The 22225-nt window shown below is 40.6% G+C and overlaps 1 protein-coding gene across 1 annotated transcript in view; it reads left to right on the top strand.

Moving 5' to 3' along the window:
- myo1eb (myosin IEb) overlaps positions 1 to 18490 on the top strand; it is a 41184-nt gene extending 22694 nt beyond the window's left edge. The window contains exons 12-27 of the mRNA XM_061881856.1: positions 3842 to 3928; positions 4003 to 4089; positions 4166 to 4333; positions 4442 to 4527; positions 4603 to 4684; positions 4770 to 4975; positions 5048 to 5192; positions 5282 to 5396; positions 5462 to 5631; positions 5697 to 5842; positions 7709 to 7855; positions 11175 to 11332; positions 11402 to 11476; positions 11611 to 11794; positions 17983 to 18158; positions 18237 to 18490. Of these exons, the coding sequence (XP_061737840.1) occupies positions 3842 to 3928; positions 4003 to 4089; positions 4166 to 4333; positions 4442 to 4527; positions 4603 to 4684; positions 4770 to 4975; positions 5048 to 5192; positions 5282 to 5396; positions 5462 to 5631; positions 5697 to 5842; positions 7709 to 7855; positions 11175 to 11332; positions 11402 to 11476; positions 11611 to 11794; positions 17983 to 18158; positions 18237 to 18313 (2109 nt within the window). The 3' untranslated portion in view covers positions 18314 to 18490. The remainder of the gene's footprint in view (positions 1 to 3841; positions 3929 to 4002; positions 4090 to 4165; positions 4334 to 4441; positions 4528 to 4602; positions 4685 to 4769; positions 4976 to 5047; positions 5193 to 5281; positions 5397 to 5461; positions 5632 to 5696; positions 5843 to 7708; positions 7856 to 11174; positions 11333 to 11401; positions 11477 to 11610; positions 11795 to 17982; positions 18159 to 18236) is intronic.
- The last annotated feature ends 3735 nt before the right edge of the window (positions 18491 to 22225 follow it).

Here is a 22225-nt window from a genome sequence, read left to right as displayed (position 1 = left end):
AGTACACACACTTCAGAGGTTCATCTGTGTCTGTATTACCAAACCATTTTTTTTGCACTGAATTTTTCCACCCAGAGTTTCAAAAACCTGTATGAAAACACAAATTTTGCTCACAATTCTTTTGCACTAAATTGTTGTTTTTTGTTTTTACACTGAATTTGTTAAACGACACACTACACGTACAGCGAACACGCCGGTCACAAGACCATTGCAAACACTTCTGACGTTCGTTTGTGTCTCTATTACCAAATGTTTTTTGACACTGAATTTTTTTGCTTTTGAATTCTGCAAACTGAATGTCACATTATGCTAACAATTTTTATACACTGAATTTTTCAGCACCAAATTTTTTTTGCACTGAATTTTTTCTCACAGTTTCAAAATCCTGTATGAAAACAAAAATTTTGCTTACAATTTTTTTTGCACTGAATTGTTGTTTTTTTTACACTGAATTTGTTAAATGACACACTACACATGCAGCGAACACGCCGGTCACAAGACCAGTGCAAACACTTCTGACGTCCGTTTGTGTCTCTATTACCAAATGGTTTTTTGACACTGAATTTTTTTGCATTTGAATTTTGCGAACTGAATGTCAAATTATGCTAACAATTTTCATACACTGAATTTTTCAGCACCAAATTTTTTGGGGGGACTGAATTTTTTCACACAGAGTTTCAAAAACCTGTATGAAAACACAAATTTTGCTCACAATTTTTTTTGCACTGAATTGTTTTTTTTACACTGAATTTGTTAAACGACACACTACACATGCAGCGAACACGCCGGTCACAAGACCAGTGCAAACACTTCCGACGTTCGTTTGTGTCTCTATTACCAAATGTTTTTTTGACACTGAATTTTTTTGCATTTGAATTCTGCGAACTGAATGTCAAATTACTGTATGCTAACAATTTTTATACACTGAATTTTTCAGCACCAAATTTTTTTGGGGGACTGAATTTTTTCACACAGAGTTTCAAAAACCTGTATGAAAACACAAATTTTGCTCACAATTTTTTTTGCACTAAATTGTTGTTTTTTGTTTTTACACTGAATTTGTTAAACGACACACTACACATGCAGCGAACACGCCGGTCACAAGACCAGTGCAAACACTTCTGACGTTCATTTGTGTCTCTATTACCAAATGTTTTTTTGACGCTGAATTTTTTTGGATTTCAATTCTGCGAACTGAATGTCAAATTATGCTAACAATTTTTATACACAATTTTTTTTGCACTGAATTTTTTCTCACAGAGTTTCAAAAACCTCTATCAAAACACAAATTTTGCTCACAATTTTTTTTGCACTGAATTTTCTTTTACACTGAATTATTTTACACCGACTTTTTATAAACTGAATTTTCCGCACCAAGATTGCATTGAATTTTTATGCACTGATTTTTGATCCACAGTATTTTTATTCTGATTTTTTTTACACTTAGGTTTCCTGCGCCAATTTTTTTTTTTTACACCTAATTTTTATTTTACTTAATTTTTTCACACTGAATTTCAAAAACCTGTATCAAAACACAAATTTTGCTCAAATTTTTTTTTTTTACACTCAATTTGTTAAACGACACACTACACATGCAGCGAACACGCCAGTCACAAGACCAGTGCAAACACTTCCGAGGTTCATTTGTGTTTTTATTATTTGTGTAGTGTGACACTGAATTTTTTTTTATTTGAATTCTGCGAACTGAATGTCAAATTATGCTAACAATTTTTATACACCATTTTTTTTGCACTGAATTTTTTCACACGGAGTTTCAAAAACCTGTATGAAAACACAAATTTTGCTCACAATTTTTTTTGCACTGAATTTTCTTTTACACTGAATTATTATACACCGACTTTTTATAAACTGAATTTTCCGCACCAAGATTGCATTGATTTTTTATACACTGATTTTTGATCCACAGTATTTTTATACTGATTTTTTTTACACTTAGGTTTCCTGCGCCAATTTTTTTTTTTTTTACACCTAATTTTTATTTTACTTAATTTTTTCACACTGAATTTCAAAAACCTGTATCAAAACACAAATGTTGCTCAAATTTTTTTTTTTACACTGAATTTGTTAAACGACACACTACACATGCAGCGAACACGCGGGTCACAAGACCAGTGCAAACACTTCCGAGGTTCATTTGTGTTTTTATTATGAAATCGTTTTTTGACACTGAATTTTTTTTAATTTGAATTCTGCGAACTGAATGTGAAATTATGCTAACAATTTTCATACACAATTTTTTTTTGCACTGAATTTTTTCACACGGAGTTTCAAAAACCTGTATCAAAACACAAATTTTGCTCACAATTTTTTTTTGCATCTAATTTTCTTTTACACTGAATTTTTTTACACCGAATTTTTTATAAACTGAATTTTCCACACCAAGATTGCATTGAATTTTTATACACTGATTTTTGATCCACTGTATTTTTATAATGATTTTCTTTACACTTAAGTTTCCTGCGCCAACTTTTTTTTAAACCTAATTTTTATTTTACTTAATTTTTTCACACTGAATTTCAAAAACCTGTATCAAAACACAAATTTTGCTCAATTTTGTTTTTTTTACACTGAATTTGTTAAACGACACACTACACATGCAGCGAACACGTGGGTCACAAGACCAGTGCAAACACTTCCGAGGTTCATTTGTGTTTTTATTACCAAATCGTTTTTTGACACTGAATTTTTTTGCATTTGAATTCTGCGAACTGAATGTCAAATTATGCTAACAATTTTTATACACAATTTTTTTTGCACTGAATTTTTTCACAAAGTTTTAAAAACCTGTATCAAAACACAAATTTTGCTCACAATTTATATTTTGCACTGAATTTTCTTTTACACTGAATTTTTTTACACCGACTTTTTATAAACCGATTTTTCCACACCAAGATTGCATTGAATTTTTATACACTGATTTTTGATCCAAAGTATTTTTATACTGATTTGTTTTACACTTAAATTTTCTGCGGCAATTTTTTTTTACACCTAATTTTTATTTTACTTAATTTTTTCATACTGAATTTTAAAAGTCTATATCAAAACACAAATTTTGCACACATTTTTTTTTTTTTACACTGAATTTGTTAAACGACACACTACACATGCAGCGAACACGCCGGTCACAAGACCAGTGCAAACACTTTCGTGGTTCATTTGTGTTTTTATTACCAAATCGTTTTTTGACACTGAATTTTTTTGCATTTGAATTCTGCAAACTGAATGTCAAATTATGCTAACAATTTTTATACACAATTTTTTTTGCACTGTTTTTTTTTACACCGACTTTTTATAAACTGAATTTTCCACCCCAAGATTGCATTGAATTTTTATACACTGATTTTTGATCCACAGTATTTTTATACTGATTTTTTTTACACGTAAGTTTCCTGCGCCAATTTGTTTTTTACACCTAATTTTTATTTATTTAAATTTTTTCACTTTGGATTTCAAAAACCTGTATCAAAACATAAATTTTGCTCCAATTTTTTTTTTTGCACTGAATTTTTACAGAAAAATTTTAACACCCAATTTTTGTACACTGAATTTTTCCGAATGAATTTTTTTTTGCACTGAATTTTGAGACACTTTTTTTTACACAACTTCAAAAAATGTATTTTAACAAACTGAATTTTTAAATATAAATTTTACTGAATGTTTATTCAATAAAATTGTCTGCATATGTTAATTTAAAAACATTAAGATTACAAAATTCAAACGCAAAAAATTCAGTAAAATAAATTCAGTGTCAAAAAAAAAACGTTCGCAATAAAGACGCACATGAACCTCCATAATCCATTGTTTTTATTTCTCGTCTTAGAAAAATGGCTTCGAGCAGTTCTGCATCAACTTTGTCAACGAGAAGCTGCAGCAGATTTTCATCGAACTTACGCTGAAGGCAGAGCAGGTGTGACGACATCATATTTTCATTTTGCTCTGTCATTTCAAAATAAAAGCTTCCCGGCTTGTGCACGCGTGTAGGAGGAGTATGTTCAGGAGGGGATCAAATGGACACCCATCGAATATTTCAACAACAAAGTTGTGTGCGACCTCATTGAGTCCAAAGTGGTCAGTTTCCCAGTCAAAGAACCGCAAGAACATTTAATTTAACGCGGAACGCTGACATCGTGTCACTGATTTCTAGAATCCTCCAGGCGTCATGAGCATCTTGGACGACGTGTGCGCTACCATGCATGCTAAAGGTGACGGCGCCGACCAGACCCTGCTGCAAAAACTGCAGGGTCAAGTTGGTTCACATGAACACTTCAGCAGCTGGAACAGAGGATTTGTCATCCACCACTACGCCGGCAAGGTATGACCTCCCCAATCACGTGAATTCACCTGAAAGGTATTCGGAGAGAGTCGCAGGGGTCCCGGCACCGTCCGGTCTAATTTGACTGCCGTCTGTGCGTGTGTCAAGGTGTCGTACGACGTCGGCGGCTTCTGCGAGAGGAACAGGGACGTGTTGTTCAACGACATCATCGAGCTGATGCAAGGCAGCGAGTTGTGAGTGTGACCTGCACCTGTGACGACCCCGTGCTGATCTCGAGCTGACGGCTGTCTGTGGTGCGTTTGTCTCAGTCCGTTCATCAGAGCGCTGTTTCCTGAGAACCTGGAGGCCGAGAAGAGGGGACGTCCCTCCACGGCCAGCAGCAAGATCAAGGTGAGCGTGAGACCGACGGGCAGAAGTCATTCACTGGGGTGGACCTCATCACCAGGTGACTTTCTCGTCCTCCTCTCCTGGTCAGACACAAGCCAACACTCTGGTCAAGACCCTGATGAAGTGTACGCCTCACTACATCCGCTGTATTAAACCCAACGAGACCAAACGTCCACACGACTGGGAGGAGAACCGAGTCCGTCACCAGGTGGAGTACCTCGGCCTCCGGGAGAACATTCGGGTCCGCCGAGCGGGATACGCATACCGCCGCGTTTTCAATAAGTTCCTGCATAGGTCAGAGCCGAATCCAGCGAGGGCCGGTAGAGGGTCGGGTTGCCGATTGACATCTAACGATTCGCCACACAGGTACGCCATCCTCACCCGGGAGACCTGGCCTGCCTGGAAAGGCGAGGAGCGCCAGGGTGTCCTTCACCTTCTCAGCTCCGTCAACATGGACCAGGACCAATTCCAGCTAGGAAAGAAAAAAGTCTTCATCAAAGCTCCGGAGTCGGTATGAAGACGTGTCTGGAAAATCCGGTTTGAGACGTGAATCAAATGCAGAGTAAATGTTTGGTGTTGAGTCTTTCTTTTTCCCTGCAGCTCTTCCTATTGGAGGAGATGAGGGAGAGGAAGTACAACGGTTACGCCCGAGTCATCCAGAAGGCGTGGCGCAAACATGTTGCCGTCCGCAAGTACGTCAAGATGAGGGAGGAAGGTGAGTCCTCATGGCCCCTCGCCGAGTCGGTCTTAGACCTTCTCAGATACCACTTTTTCCTCAAGCGTCCGACATCCTGCTGAACAAGAAGGAGCGCCGCAAGAACAGCCTGAACAGGAACTTTGTGGGAGACTACATCGGCACCGACATTCACCCGGAGATCCGTCAATTCGTCGGCCGCAGAGAAAGGATTGACTTTGCCGACACGGTGGTGAAATTTGATCGCAGGTTCAGGGTGAGAACTGACGAAACCGTTTTGGCTCCAGAACACGTCCATTTTCATCTCTTTGTCTTCACCAGACGGTCAAGCGCGACCTCATCCTGTCCCCCAAGTTTTTGTACCTGATTGGTCGAGAGAAGGTGAAGCAGGGACCAGACAAAGGTCAAATTCAGGAGGTTCTCAAGAGGAAGATGGAACTCAACAGTATACAATCAGTTTCCTTGAGGTACAGGTCCAGCCTTAAAATCAGAACTTCAGGCTGGCAACTAAAAACAGACTTAAAATGGGAGTACTAGACATGACTCACAACTTAAATTAGATTAAACATAAATTGGCAGAACTAGGGGCTTCACAGTGGCAGAGGGGTTAGTGCAGGGGTCACCAACCTTTTTGAAACCAAGAGCTACTTCTTGGGTACTGATTAATGCCAAGGGCTACCAGTTTGATACACTCTTAAATAAATTGCCTGAAATAGCCAATTTGCTCAATTTACCTTTATTAAATAAACCTATATATATAAAAAAATGGGTATTTCTGTTTGTCATTCCGTCGTACTTTTTTTTTTCCTTGTACGGAAGGTTTTTTTGTAGAGAATAAATGTTGAAAAAAACAGTTAATTGAACGGTTTAAAAGAGGAGAAAACACGAAAAAAAATAAAAATAATTTGAAACATAGTTTATCTTCAGTTTCGACTCTTTAAAGTTCAAAATTCACCTGATAAAAATGAATAGAAAAACTAGCTAATTCGAATCTTTTTGCAAAAAATAGAAAAATAATTTATGAAACATCATTAGTAATTTTTCCTGATTAAGATTAATTTTTGAATTTTGATGTTATATTTTAAGTAGGTTAAAATCCAATCTGCACTTTGTTAGAATACATAACAACTTGGACCAAGCTATATTTCTAACAAAGACAAATCATTATTTCTTCTAGATTTTCCAGAACAAAAATTTTAAAAGAAATTCCAAAGACTTTGAAATAAGATTTAAATTTGATTCTACAGATTTTCTAGATTTGCCAGAATATTTTTGGGGAATTTTAATCATAATAAGTTTGAATAAATATTTCACAAATATTCTTCGTCGAAAAAACAGAAGCTAAAATGAAGAATTAAATTAAAATGTATTTATTATTTTTTACAATAATAATAAAACAAATTACTTGAAAATTGATTGTCAGGAAAGAAGAGGAAGGAATTTAAAAGGTAAAAAGGTATATGTGTTTAAAAATCATAAAATCATTTTTAAGGTTGTATTTTTTTCTCTAAAATAATCTTTCTGAAAGTTATAAGAAGCAAAGTAAAAAGATAAATGAATTTATTTAAACAAGTGAAAACCAAGTTCTTTTAAGTAATTTCTTGGATTTTCAAATTCTATTTGAGTTGTGTCCCTCTTAGAATTAAAAATGTCGAGCAAAGCGAGACCAGCTTGCTAGTAAATAAATCCAATTTAAAAAATAGAGGCAGCTCACTGGTAAGTGCTGCTATTTGAGCTATTTTTAGAACAGGCCAGCGGGCGACTCATCTGATCCTTACGGGCGACCTGGTGCCCGCGGGCACCGCGTTGGTGACCCCTGGGTTAGTGCGTCTGCCTCACAATACGAAGGTCCTGCAGTCCTGGGTTCAATCCCAGGCTCGGGATCTTTCTGTGTGTAGTTTGCATGTTCTCCCCGTGAATGCGTGGGTTCCCTCCGGGTACTCCGGCTTCCTCCCACTTCCAAAGACATGCACCTGGGGATAGGTTGATTGGCAACACTAAATTGGCCCTAGTGTGTGAATGTGAGTGTGAATGTTGTCTGTCTATCTGTGTTGGCCCTGCGATGAGGTGGCGACTTGTCCAGGGTGTACCCCGCCTTCTGCCCGATTGTAGCTGAGATAGGCACCCGCGCCCCCCGCCACCCCAAACGGAATAAGCGGTAGAAAATGGATGGATGGATGGCAAAACTAGAAAAGAACCAATACTAAAGCTGAAACTGAACCAAATCGTAAGATAGGCACCTAAACCAAGTCCGGCCAGGGTTCTAAAAACAGAATATTTGTTATTGTAAATTTGTCTTGAAGATTTTCGTGCTTGCTTGTGTGCACCTGTAGCACACTCCAGGACGACATCTTCATCATCCATCAAGAGGAATATGACAGCGTTCTCCAAAGTGTCTTCAAGACCGAATTCCTCAGTCTGCTCATCAAACGTCATCAAGAGAAAACTCAGAGGAATCTTCCGCTCAAGTTCAACAACCTGTAAGTACGCCAACATTCTTTGTCACTCTTTGGTTCATGTACCCATGCCGAGTTACCTGTCTCTGGTTATCTTGATTTACTCACTTGTCAATCAATCATCAATCAAAATGCACTTATATAGCCCTTAATCACAAATGTCTCAAAGGGCTGCACAAGCCACAACGACATGCTCGGTCGGCTAAGATCCCAAATCAGGGCAAGAAAAAACTCAACCCAAAGGGAACAGCGATAAAACCTTGGGAGGGACCACAGATGTATCCGCCCTCCGAGTGGATACGATTAATAAGGTGAAAGTCCAGATCATATTGGGGCCAGCAGGGGATCCTTTTGCATGTAGACGTCACCGACTGATGCGGAAGGAGTTGTCCACTGCGGGTCCCGACTTCATAATGTGGAAGACCAGTCCATTGGGATTTCAGCAGGGGATCGTCTTGGAACAGCTAGTGCCTCCTCCGTGGAGGCTGATCTATGATCACCTGATAACCTCTCCACGCAGTAGAGGGAGGCAGAGCAGAAAAGCGACGGCAGATCAACTGGTCTAAAAAGAGGTCTATTTAAAGGCTAGAGTATACAAATGAGTTTTAAGATGGGACTTAAAGGGGAACATTATCACTAGACCTATGTAAGCGTCAATATATACCTTGAAGTTGCAGAAAAAAGACCATATATATTTTTAACCGATTTCCGAACTCTAAATGGGTGAATTTTGGCGAATTAAACACCTTTCTATGTATCGCTCTCGGGGCGATGAAGTCAGAACGTGACGTCACATAGGTAATAAAGCCGCCATTTTCTCAAACACATTTCAAACACCGCATCTCAGCTCTGTTATTTTCCGTTTTTTTCGACTATTTTCTGGAACCTTGGAGACATCATGCCTCGTGGGTGTGTTGTCGGAGGGTGTAACAACACTTACAGGGAGGGATTCACGTTGCACCACTGGCCCGAAGATGCGAAAGTGGCAAGAAATTGGACGAAATGTGTTCAAAATACGAGGGTGTGGGGAAAGCCGACGAAATGGTCAGTCGTTTGTTCCGCACACTTTACCGACGAAAACTATGCTGCTACAGAGATGGCAAGATTGTGTGGATATCCTGCGACACTCAAAGCAGATGCATTTCCAACGATAAAGTCAAAGAAATCTGCCGCCAGACCCCCATTGAATGTGACGGAGTGTCTGCTAAGGCAGACATGGCACAGAGATGTATGGATAACCTGCAGATGCATTTCCAACGATAAAGTCAACTAAATCACAAAGGTGAGTTTTGTTGATGTTGTTGACTTATGTGCTAATGTGACATATTTGGTCGCGGCATGACTGCCAGCTAATCGATGCTAACATGCTATTTAGGCTAGCTGTATGTACATTTGAAACTATATTTACATCCAGCGTTTCCCTCCACCCACATTTAATGCCAAACAAACACTTACCAATCGATGGATTTAAGTTGATCCAGTGTCGCAAGATGCGATATTTCCGATTGTTGGTCTGCACATTTTACCGGCGATGCTAAGGCAGACATGCCCGAATAACGTCAATAGCTATTCTCTCAATAGCTTCAGTTTCTTCTTCAATTTCGTTTTCGCTATCTGCCTCCATACTCCAACCATCCGTTTCAATACATGCGTAATCTGTTGAATCGCTTAAGCCGCTGAAATCTGAGTCTGAATCCGAGCTAATGTTGCTATATCTTGCTGTGCTATCCGTATTGGCATCACTGGATGACATCACAGGAAAATGGACAATGGCTTCACAGATAGCGAAAATAAGGCACTTTAAAGCTTTTTCTAGGGATATTCCAGGATGGGTAAAATTTTGAAAAAAACTTCAAAAAATAAAATAAGCCACTGGGAACTGATTTTTATTGGTTTTAACCCTTCTGAAATTGTGATAATGTTCCCCTTTACATGCTTCTACTGAGGTAGCATCTCTAACTGTTATCGGGAGGTCATTCCAGAGTACTAAAGCCCGAACAGAAGACGCTCTATAGCCCGCAGACTTGTTTTGGGCTCTGGGAATCACTAGTAAGTCAGAGTTCTTTGAATACAGATTTCTTGCTGGGACATATAGTACAATACAAGCAAGGTAGGATGGAGCTAGACCGTGTAGTATTTTATACGTAAGTAGTAAAACCTTAAAGTCACATCTTAAGTGCATAGGAAGCCAGAGCAGGTGAGCCAGTATATGTATAGGTATACAGTATATGTATATAGGTATATAAAGTATGTACAGTATCGGCGTGATATGATCAAACTTTCTTGGTCTTGTCAAAAGTCTAGCAGTCGCATTTTGTACCAACTGTAATCTTTGAATGCTAGACATCGGGAGACCCAGAAATAATACGTTAGAGTAATCGAGACGAGAATTAACGAATGCATGAATAATGATTTCAGCGTTGTGGTGGACAAAATGGGAGCGATAAAATTTAAACGATATTACGGAGATGAAAGAAGGCCGAACCTAGCACACTCCAAGGTCACATTGTTATGGGAGACGCACTGCTTCCTGTCAGTAAGATAGGATTCAAACCATGAAAATGCTAAATCTGACTTACCGGTTTGTGTCTGGTTTCCTGGATTAAGTGGTTACCTTGATTCATTCACCTGTGTCTGGTTACCTCGATTTAGTCAGGTTTGTGGTTAGTCACCTTGATTTAGTCGCCCGTGTCTGGTTACCTTGATTAACTCACATGTGCCTGGTTACCTTGATTTACTCACCTGGGTCTGGTTACGTTGAATTAACTCCACTTTGTTGTTTACTTGATGCACTCACCTGTGTTGGATTACCTTAATTAATCTACCTGTGTCTGATTACCTTCATTTACTCACCTTTGTCTGGTTACCTCAATTCACACACCTTGATTTACTCACCTGTGTCCAGTTACTTTGAGTCACTCACCTGTGTATGGTTACATTCAATCACTCACCTTTGTCTAGTTACCTCGATTTAGTCACCCGTGTCTGGTTACCTTGAGTCTCTCACCTGAGTGTAATTACCTTCAGTCACTCGGCTTTTTGTGGTTACCTTGATTGACTCACCTGAGTCGGGCTACCTTGATTGACTATGGTGTGTCAGGTTGGTTGACGTCTAATAAAATTGTGTATTTACAACGGGAAATGGGGGTCTAAGCCCTGGTGGAACATAGGGAGGGTTAGACCAGGCATGTCCTACTCTTGTCACATGTGTTGTGTCCAAAGAAAGTGAGGGAACGACATGTTTTCTTACAACGATTCCGATCCTCAGATGTTTTGTAACGTGACACTATCTCCAAACTTTCTCAACAAAACCCTCGAATCGATTTTCATTCCGTTCTTTCAGCCTGGAGTTCAAAGTAAAGAAGGGCGGCTGGGGTCCGTTCAGCTCGTCAGGGTCCAGACAGATCCAGTTCCAGGTGGGCCAGGGGGACGAGGCGGTGCTGAAACCCAGCGGGAAGGTTCTGCACGTCTCCATTGGAACGGGTCTGCCCAAAAACTCGCGTAAGCTCTGAGCGGCCTGGTGAGTACACCTTAGCCTGAGAGTTTCCCCTGACTTCCTGCTGGTTCCAGGACCCACCAGGAGGGACAATCGCAAGAGTCTCTGCAGGAAGCCTGGGGCTCCACCAAGCAACCACAACAACCTGGGTATGGACACACACACACATACACACACACACGCACACACACGCACACACACACACACACACACGCACACACACACACACACACACACACAGTCAATGACAATACCCTGATGGTGTGATCCATGGTTTCCCCAGGTCTTCACCACCCAGGCCCGGTGACTAGCCAAGGAGGGTCCTCCAGACGCTCCTTAACAAGGCAGCAGTCCAGCATGGAGCAGCCAAGTCTACCCCGCCTCCAGAGCCAGCGCAGAACCGAGGGCAAGGACTCTCAGCACGTGGACATGGGCTTCATGGGCGTCCCAGAACAGGGCGCCTCAGGGTGAGAACTGTCAGCCTGAAGTACCCATGTTGACGGCAAAATCACCTTTAAAAATGTAAAAAAAACTGGCATCTCAGTACACTATACAATTTATAAATTTTTTTCCAGTTAGGGTAATGACCTTAGATTTTATGGTAACAAATCCAAAAAATAGCCCGTCGGCATGATATCAACATAAAAATTTAAAAATTTTAATTTAAAGTAGTGCGTTTCAACTATTTTCTGTTACACCCCCTCGGAAGTAGAAAATATTTCACGCTCCGCTCCGCGACTATAAATAGTGTCAGTTTATATTGTTACAAGTACACCTCCGCATAAGGTCGTATCCTTATTAACATTAAAGAAAACAACACAGCGGCGAATTAAAACCAAGCGATCCAAGCGCTTTCGTCATGTTGTAGTCCAGGGGTGCCCACACTTTTTCTGCAGGCGAGCTACTTTTCAATTGACTAACTCGAGGGGATCTACCTCATTTGTATATATCATTTATATTTATTTATTTATGAAAGAGACGTTTTTGTAAACAAGTTAAATGTGTTTAATGATAATACAAGCATGTGTAACACATTTAGATGTCTTTCTTTCACAAAGACAAGAATATAAGTTGGTGTATTACCTGATTCTGATGACTTGCATTGATTGGAATCAGACAGTAATGATGATAACGCCCACATTTTCAAATGGAGGAGAAAAAAAGTTGTCCTTTCTGTACAATACCACATGAAAGTGGTTTGTTTTTTGGCATCTAATTCATCCAGCTTCCATACACTTTACAAGAAAAACATTGGCGGCAAATTCCGTAGCTTGCTTGATTGACATTCACGGCACCCGAGGGTTTTGTGAGATGACGCTGGCTGCTGCCAGTTCATTATTATGAAAAAATGACAGAGAGGAAGTCGAGAAACACTTTTTATTTCAACAGACTTTCGCGTCGTCCCTTCCGTCAAAACTCTAAAGGCCGACTGCACATTTCCTATCTTCACAATAAAAGCCCCGCTTCATGCTGCCTGCGCTAACAAAATAAGAGTCTCGGAAAGCTGGCGTGCACAAGTGATGTGCACGCCAGCTTTCTGAGGGATCGCTTGTGCACGCCAGTTTTCCGAGACTCTGTATTTAGTTAGCGCAGGCAGCATGAAGCAGGACTTTTATTGTGAAGATAAGAAATGTGCAGTCGGCCTTTAGAGTTTTGATGGAAGGTACGGCGCGAGAGTCTGTTGAAATAAAAAGTGTTTCTCGCCTTCCTCTCGGTCATATTTTCATAATAATGATCTTGCAGCAGCCAGCGTCATCTCACAGGACCCTCCGGTACCGTGAATGTCATTTAAGTGACGTCTTGGTGAAGATTGATGATCACTAATTTTTAGGTCTATTTTTTTTAAAAGCCTGGCTGGAGATCGACTGACACACCCTCCGCGGTCGACTGGTAGCTCGCGGTCGACTGGTAGCTCGCGATCGACGTAATGGGCACCCCTGTTGTAGTCCAACAAAAATAAATTTTACATGGACCGATTCAAAGTAATGCACTTTAAAGACCTACTGAAATGAGATTTTCTTATTTAAACGGGGATAGCAGGTCCATTCTATGTGTCATACTTGATCATTTCGCGATATTGCCATATTTTTGCTGAAAGGATTTAGTAGAGAACATCGACGATAAAGTTCGCAACTTTTGGTCGCTAACAGAAAAGCCCTGCCTTTATTGGAAGTCGCAGACGATGACGTCACCCGTTGATGGCTCCTCACATCCTCACATTGTTTTTAATGGGAGCGTCCAACAAAAAGAGCTATTCGGACCGAGAAAACGAGAATTTTCCCCTTAATTTCAGCGAGGATGAAAGATTTGTGTTTGAGGATATTGATAGCGACAAACTAGAAAAAAAAAACGCGATTGCATCTGGACGGATTCAGATGTTTTTAGACACATTTACTAGGATAATTCTGGGAAATCCCTTATCGTTTTATTGTGTTGCTAGTGTTTTAGTGAGTTTAATAGTACCTGATAGTCGGAAGGGTGTATCCACGGGTGTCTTGAGGCCAGTGTCTGAGGGAAGTCGACGGCAGCTGTACGGACGGCACAAGCTCAGCTGATCTCCGGTAAGAGGCGACTTTTTACCACAAATTTTCTCACCCAAAACTGCAGGTTGACATTTGGTCGGGATCCATGTTCGCTTGACCGCTCTGATCCATAGTAAAGTTTCACCTCCGGGAATTTTAAACAAGGAATCACCGTGTGTTTGTGTGGCTAAAGGCTAAAGCTTCCCAACTCCATCTTTCTACTTTGACTTCTCCATTATTAATTGAACAAATCGTAAAATATTCAGCAACACAGGTGTCCAAAATACTGTGTAATTATGCGGTTAAAGCAGACGACTTTTAGCTGTGTGTGTGCGCAGCGCTAATATTTCCTAACAGTCCGTGACGTCATGCGTAATTGTCATCATTCTGTGACGTTTTCAACAGGAAATTAAAAATGACAATTTATTAAACTAAAAAGGCCGTATTGGCATGTGTTGCAATGTTAATATTTCATCATTGATATATAAACTATCAGACTGTGTAGTCGGTAGTAGTGGGTTTCAGTAGGCCTTTAATAAAAAATAACTTTACGCAAAAACTGTCAGCTCAGTGGTAGCGTTTTTTATTTACAGTATTGCACTGTAAAAACAACGAGCGTAGATTTTATGGTAAAAACCGGCAGCTTAGTGACCATAATTTTACAGTAAATATCACAGTGGTACGTTTTTTCCGTTTACATTAATCCACTTTTTAAAAAGTCGGCAGATTTTACGTAAAAAACTGGCAGCTCAGTCGCCAGAATTTTTGCGAAAAAATAACTGTGGTACAGTTTTGCTAGTTACAGTAATGCACTATAAAAATGACGGTAGATTTTATGGTTAAAAACAATAAAATAAAATTGTATATATATATATATATATATACAACATAAAAATAACAGTGCTAATATTTTTTCTATTTAAAGTAATGCGCTTTAAAACAAAGTCAATAGATTTTACGTGGTCCAGATTTCCATTTACAGCAATAGACTGTAAAAACAACAACCATAGACTTTATGGTAAAAACAGGCAGCTCAAACACCAACATTTTACAGTAAGAACGACATTGGTAAAGCTTTTCTATTTACAGTAATGCGCTTTTTAGGTAAAACTGGTTGCTCGGTAACAAGAATTTTGCTGTAAATAATAACAGTGGTATTGTTTTTTCCATCCATGTTGTGGTGCAGCGTAATAACAATGTTCGTAGATTTTACAGTAAAAAAAAAAAAAGGCAGCTCAGTCACCAGAATTTCACCATAAAAATAACAATGGGTCTGTTTTTCCATTTGAAGTAATGCCCTATAAAAATGACTTTTGATTAATTTATGGTGGAAAAAAAACAAAAAACTGTCAGCTTGGCCGGCATTCTATTACTTTTAAGATAACAGTGGTACCGTTTTTGTTTGTCTGAAGTAATGCACGTGTTTTTCTTTTAAGTGTGTAAATTTTACGTACAATCTGACAGCTCTGTTGCATTAATGTAATTTTTTAAATTGACAGTAATGCACTGTAAAAGCTACACCTGTATATTTTATGGTAAACATAGGCGGTTCAGTATCCAGAATTTTACAATAAAAATAATAATGGTGCAGTTTTTCTATTTACAGAAATACACCGTAAGAACAATGACTCTAGATTTTACTGCAAAAGAAAAAGGCAGCTCAGTCACCAGAATTTTTGCGTAAAAATAAAGGTGCTTCAGGTTTTTCATTTCCATTAATGCACAGTAAAAAGGAGCGTGGATTTTATGTAAAAACTGTCAGCTCAGTCACCAGCATTTTACTGTAAATATAACAGTGGTAAAGTTTTGCTAACGACAGCATACTTGCCAACCCTCCCGGATTTTCCGGGAGACTCCCGAAATTCAGCGCCTCTCCCGAAAACCTCCCGGAAAAAATTTTCTCCCGAAAATCTCCCCAAAATTCAGCGGACCTGAGTGGAAACAGCCTGTTTTCACGTCCGCTTTCCCACTATATAAACAGCTTGGCTGCCCAATCACGTGACAACATCTACGGATTTTATTGAAAAACTGCACACACAAGGAGACGAAGCAGAAAAACGAGGAAGTTACAGCCATGGCGAAGCCGTCTGTAATAGAGTGATTCTATGTTGTCTGTCGCCATCACCTGGTGAATGTTGGCTATAGCGTTATGGGGTTGCTTTTTGATTGGCCAACATTTTATGTGGTGTTGCACACCTGACGGCAAGTGACTCTCGCCAGTACGCAAATGGCAGAACAAAGGTTACTCAAATAGTGAAAGGTAAGTGTTGTTGTTGTTTTTTTAATAACCAGCAAGCACATTACAGTTAGTATTGTGTATTTGATAGGTGCCGTCTGAAATTCAACTATTTATTTTATTCAGATATGTAATATAAGTGAATTATATTTTTAGTGAAGTGAATTATATTTTTAGTGAAGTGAATTATACTTATATAGCGCTTTTCTCGAGTGACTCAAAGCGCTTTACACAGTGAAACCCAATATCTAAGTTACATTTAATCCAGTGTGGGTGGCACTGGGAGCAGGTGGGTAAAGTGTCTTGCCCAAGGACACAACGGCAGTGACTAGGATGGCGGAAGCGGGAATCGAACCTGCAACCCTCGAGTTGCTGGCACGGCCGCTCTACCAACCGAGCTATGCCGCCCACATAAATATATATAGCTAGAAATCACTGAAAGTCAAGTATTTCATACATATATATATATATATATATATACATGAAATTCCCGAGTAGGTGAACTGTATATGTAAATATACTCCTCCCCTCTTAACCACGGCCCACCCCAACCACGCCTCCGACCACGCCCCCAACCACGCCTCCGCTCCACCCCAGACATGTCAATACGGCCTTTTTAGTTTACTAAATTGCAATTTTAGATTTCACGCGAAGTATCCTGTTGAAAACGTCGGTATGATGAAACGTGTATGATGACGCATGCGCGTGACGTCTGGGATTGTAGGGGACATTTTTTTCCAGCCTGATCCAAGCTATGTAGTCTGCTTTAATCACATAATTACACAGTATTCTGGACATCTGTGTTTCTGAATCTTTTGCAATTTGTTCAATTAATAATGGAGAAGTCAAAGAAGAAAGATGGAGGTGGGAAGCGGTATGTTGCAGCTGCCATTAGCAATACAAAAACAGCCGGTGTTTCCTTGTTTACATTCCCGAAGGTGAAGCTTTACTACGGAACAGAGCGGTCAAGTGAACATGGTTCCCGACCACATGTCAACCGGCAGGTTTCGGTAAGAAAATTGTGGTAATAAGTCGGCTCTTACCTTATACATGAGCGGAGCTTGTGGACTCTCTTGCCTCCTCCCACCGGAGACACTGGCGGTCACCATACCCATGGCCACACCCCTCCGATTTTCAGGTACCATATAATCTCACTAAAACACTAGTAACACAATAAGCAGATAAGGGATTTTCCAGAATTATCCTAGTAAATGTATCTAATAACATGTGAATCGCTCCCACTGCCCTTGCCTTTTTTTTTTTCTAGTCCTTCACTCTCACTTTCCTCATCCACGAAACTTTCATCCTCGCTCAAATTAATGGGGAAATCGTCGCTTTCTCGGTCCGAATCGCTCTCGCTGCTGGTGGCTATGATTGTAAACAATGTTCAAATGTGAGGAGCTCCACAACCCGTGACATCACGCGCACATCGTCTGCTACTTCCGGTACAGACAAGGCTTTTTTTATTAGCGACCAAAAGTTGCGAACTTTATCGTCGATGTTCTCTACTAAATATGGCAATATCGCGAAATGATGAAGTATGACACATAGAATGGACCTGCTAGCCCCGTTTAAATAAGAAAATCTCATTTCAGTAGGCCTTTAATGAGCAAGCCAGTCATGTGACCTGTGAGATAGAGGAGGAGCCACAGACCCCTTCCCCATCAACAACAATGCTAATCAAGCAGACTTTGTGTGAGCCAACAACAATTACTTTGGGATAAATTATGATCCAGAACCTTATATTTTTGAGAGGCAATTGGGGACCGCACCCTTACAGCACAAATTGGGGTCTTGTAGTGCCTCAAATCACCCCCAGGAGGCGACTGTCAAGGTCGCAGACAGAACGGGAAATTGTCAAATGAAAACTGAGTCTAACAAAGCTGTCGCCCCGCAGATTGCAGCGGCGGCGCTCCAAGGAGGTGAAGCCGGTCCCTGGCGCGGGCCGACCCAAACCAGCTCCCAAGCCCAAGCCCCGGACCCCACAGTGCCGCGCCTTGTTCGCCTACGACGCCCAGGACACGGACGAACTAAGCTTCAACGCCAACGACGTCATCGAGATACTGACCGAAGGTAACGTTCGCCCTCTGCAGCCGCGGCCCAAACAGCGTCGTCGCTAACGAGTGGGGCGGTTCTCTGGCGGTTCCACAGATCCGTCCGGATGGTGGTTTGGACGCCTGCGCGGGCGGGAGGGAATGTTCCCCGGGAACTACGTGGAGAGGATCTAGCAAAGGTCAGAATTCATCTCTCCTTTGCTTTTCTCCGCTGGAACCAGGAGGCTATTGACGTGCTGACAGCCACTTTGGTGTTGATTATTCATTTCCTCATTCTCTACTTTTGAAATGTGACTGAAAATGTCAAAACAGATTCACCTCAATGTAATAAAATCATTTCTTACAATTTGACATGATTTTGTGTTCATGAAGTTTTGCTACAAGCTTTAACTGTACCACTTTTAAAGTATTATACTTTTTTTTTTACTACATTTTTTATTTAGATTTTTGTATATTAATAACACGTGTTTTTACATTTTCCTTAAGGTAAACTTGTAAAAAATCGATTCACATATAGCAAGTTAGGATTTATTTTGACTACCCAACACTTTGTATTGCATCCCTTCAAATGGCAAAAGAACCCTGACCAAGATGGCCGCCATGTAGGCATGCAGTTTAAAGGGGCGTGTACCACCTACCTAATCATAGCCTATATGGCAGGGGTGCCCACACTTTTTCTGCAGGCGAGCTACTTTTCAATTGACCAACTCGAGGGGATCTACCTCATTTATATATATCATTTATATTTATTTATTTATGAAAGAGACATTTTTGTAAACAAGTTAAATGTGTTTAATGATAATACAAGCATGTGTAACACATATAGATGTCTTTCTTTCACAAAGACAAGAATATAAGTTGGTGTATTACCTGATTCTGATGACTTGCATTGATTGGAATCAGACAGTAATGATGATAACGCCCACATTTTCTAATGGAGGAGAAAAAAAGTTGTCCTTTCTGTACAATACCACATGAAAGTGGTTGTTTTTTGGCATCTAATTCATCCAGCTTCCATACACTTTACAAGAAAAACATTGGCGGCAAATTCCGTAGCTTGCTTGATTGACATTCACGGCACCCGAGGGTCTTGTGAGATGACGCTGGCTGCTGCCAGATCATTATTATGAAAAAATGACAGAGAGGAAGGCGAGAAACACTTTTTATTTCAACAGACTTTCGCGTCGTCCCTTCCGTCAAAACTCTAAAGGCTGACTGCACATTTCCTATCTTCACAATAAAAGCCCTGCTTCATGCTGCCTGCGCTAACAAAATAAGAGTCTCTGAGCTTTCTGTGGGATCGCTTGTGCATGCCAGTTTTCCGAGACTCTGTATTTAGTTAGCGCAGGCAGCATGAAGCAGGGCTTTTATGTAGCATATGCTTGTCTCAAAGATTAAGCCATGCAAGTGCAAGTGCAAACGAGTTTGACATATGCTACATTGATCATATTACGCCTGTACTGGCTCACCTGCACTGGCTTCCTGTGCACTTAAGATGTGACTTTAAGGTTTTACTACCTACGTATAAAATACTACACGGTCTAGCTCCAGCCTATCTTGCCGATTGTATTGTACCGTATGTCCCGGCAAGAAATCTGCGTTCAAAAGACTCCGGCTTATTAGTGATTCCTAGAGCCCAAAAAAAGTCTGCGGGCTATAGAGCGTTTTCCGTTCGGGCTCCAGTACTCTGGAATGCCCTCCCGGTAACAGTTCGAGATGCCACCTCAGTAGAAGCATTTAAGTCTCACCTTAAAACTCATCTGTATACTCTAGCCTTTAAATAGACCTCCTTTTTAGACCAGTTGATCTGCCGCTTCTTTTCTTTCTCCTATGTCCCCCCCTCCCTTGTGGAGGGGGTTCGGTCCGATGACCATGGATGAAGTACTGGCTGTCCAGAGTCGAGACCCAGGATGGACCGCTCGTCGGGACCCAGGATGGACCGCTCGCCTGTATCGGTTGGGGACGTCTCTACGCTGCTGATCCGCTTGAGATGGTTTCCTGTGGACGGGACTCTCGCTGCTGTCTTGGATCCGCTTGAACTGAACTCTCGCGGCTGTGTTGGAGCCACTATGGATTGAACTTTCACAGTATCATGTTAGACCCGCTCGACATCCATTGCTTTCGGTCCCCTAGAGAGGGGGGGTTGCCCACATCTGAGGTCCTCTCCAAGGTTTCTCATAGTCAGAATTGTCACTGGCGTCCCACTGGATGTGAATTCTCTCTGCCCACTGGGTGTGAGTTTTCCTTGCCCTTTTGTGGGTTCTTCCGAGGATGTTGTAGTCGTAATGATTTGTGCAGTCCTTTGAGACATTTGTGATTTGGGGCTATATAAATAAACATTGATTGATTGATTTTATTGTGAAGATAGGAAATGTGCAGTCGGCCTTTAGAGTTTTGACGGAAGGTACGGCGCAAGAGTCTGTTGAAATAAAAAGTGTTTCTCGCCTTCCTCTCGGTCATATTTTCATAATAATGATCTTGCAGCAGCCAGCGTCATCTCACAAGACCCTCCGGTACCGTGAATGTCATTTAAGTGACGTCTTGGTGAAGATTGATGATCACTAATTTTTAGGTCTATTTTTTTTAAAAGCCTGGCTGGAGATCGACTGACACACCCCCCGCGGTCGACTGGTAGCTCGCGACCGACGTAATGGGCACCCCTGCTATATGGCGTCAAAAATAGCATTTAAAGGCATAAAGTGGCACTAACACAATACACTTGACAAGAAGCTTATACATCCACGTTAAAGTGTGTTTCAAATAGGCCGAGTGAGTGAGATTATTTGTGAAAAAGAGTCCACTCAATCTTTAAAAAAAAAAAAAAGATGACGGACGGCAAAATGTTTTTCTGATTTTGTTATTAATACAGTGAAATGTAGAGACTTACAACTTGGAAAGGACCACGCTCAGTGGATGTTCTGGTCACTCATTCACACTAAAGGGTTGTTTTCTTCTGTTAGTAATATTTTGCTTCCTCCAATATATATCAATGCAGTCTGCAAGGGATACAGTCCGAGAAACACACATGATTGTGTGTGCTGCTCCACTAATAGTGCCAACCTCTAACACTTAATTTTACTCATTTTCATTAATTACTAGTGTTTATATAACTGATTGAAATAAATTTTATTTCATTTTTTTGTTCAAGAAAATGTTTTTTATTTATGTATTTTATAGTGTTTATATTTTATTGTTTTAAATAAAGGGCATTATCTTCACCAGACAAGGTTGTCAACAAAATTTGATTGTTTAAAGCACGGGTGTCAAACTCATTTTAGACGATGGGGCCACATGGAGAAAAATCTACTCCCAAGTGGGCCGGACTGGTTAAATCACGACACGATAACTTAACAATAAAGACAACTTCAGATTGTTTGCTTTGTTTGAAAATAGAACAAACACATTATACACCCCCACTTCCAGCCTGGAAGAGTTAGCGATGCATGGGATTCTGGGTATTTGTTCTGTCGTGTTTATGTTGTGTTACAGTGCTAATGTTCTCCCGAAATGTGTTTGTCATTCTTGTTTGGTGTGGGTTCACAGTGTTGCGCATATCAGGAAGAGTGTTAAACTTGTTTATATCACAACCATCAGTGTAACCTGTGTGGCTGTTGATCAAGTATGCCTTGCAGTGGATGATGTGTGCTAGCAGGGGTCGGATGCTACATGGTATGCAGATAGCATGGCGTGAAGGCGGTTTTAAATTAATTAGCGCTACATGGGATTCTGGGTATTTGTTCTGTCGCGTTTATGTTGTGTTACAGTGCGGATGTTCTCCCGATATGTGTTTGTCATTCTTGTTTGGTGTGGGTTCACAGTGTGGCGCATATTAGTAAGAGTGTTAAACTTGTTTATATCACAACCATCAGTGTAACCTGTGTGGCTGTTGATCAAGTATGCCTTGCAGTGGATGATGTGTGCTACCAGGGGTCGGATGCTACATGGTATGCAGATAGCATGGCGTGAAGGCGGTTTTAAATTAATTAGCGCTACATGGGATTCTGGGTATTTGTTCTGTCGTGTTTATGTTGTGTTGCAGTGCGGATGTTCTCCCGAAATGTGTTTGTCATTCTTGTTTGGTGTGGG

The sequence above is a fragment of the Nerophis ophidion genome, linkage group LG21 (genome assembly GCF_033978795.1).
Source record: "Nerophis ophidion isolate RoL-2023_Sa linkage group LG21, RoL_Noph_v1.0, whole genome shotgun sequence".
Taxonomy (NCBI): domain Eukaryota; kingdom Metazoa; phylum Chordata; class Actinopteri; order Syngnathiformes; family Syngnathidae; genus Nerophis; species Nerophis ophidion.
Note: the sequence above shows the minus strand (reverse complement) of the source record. Positions and strands in the feature narration are given on the sequence as shown.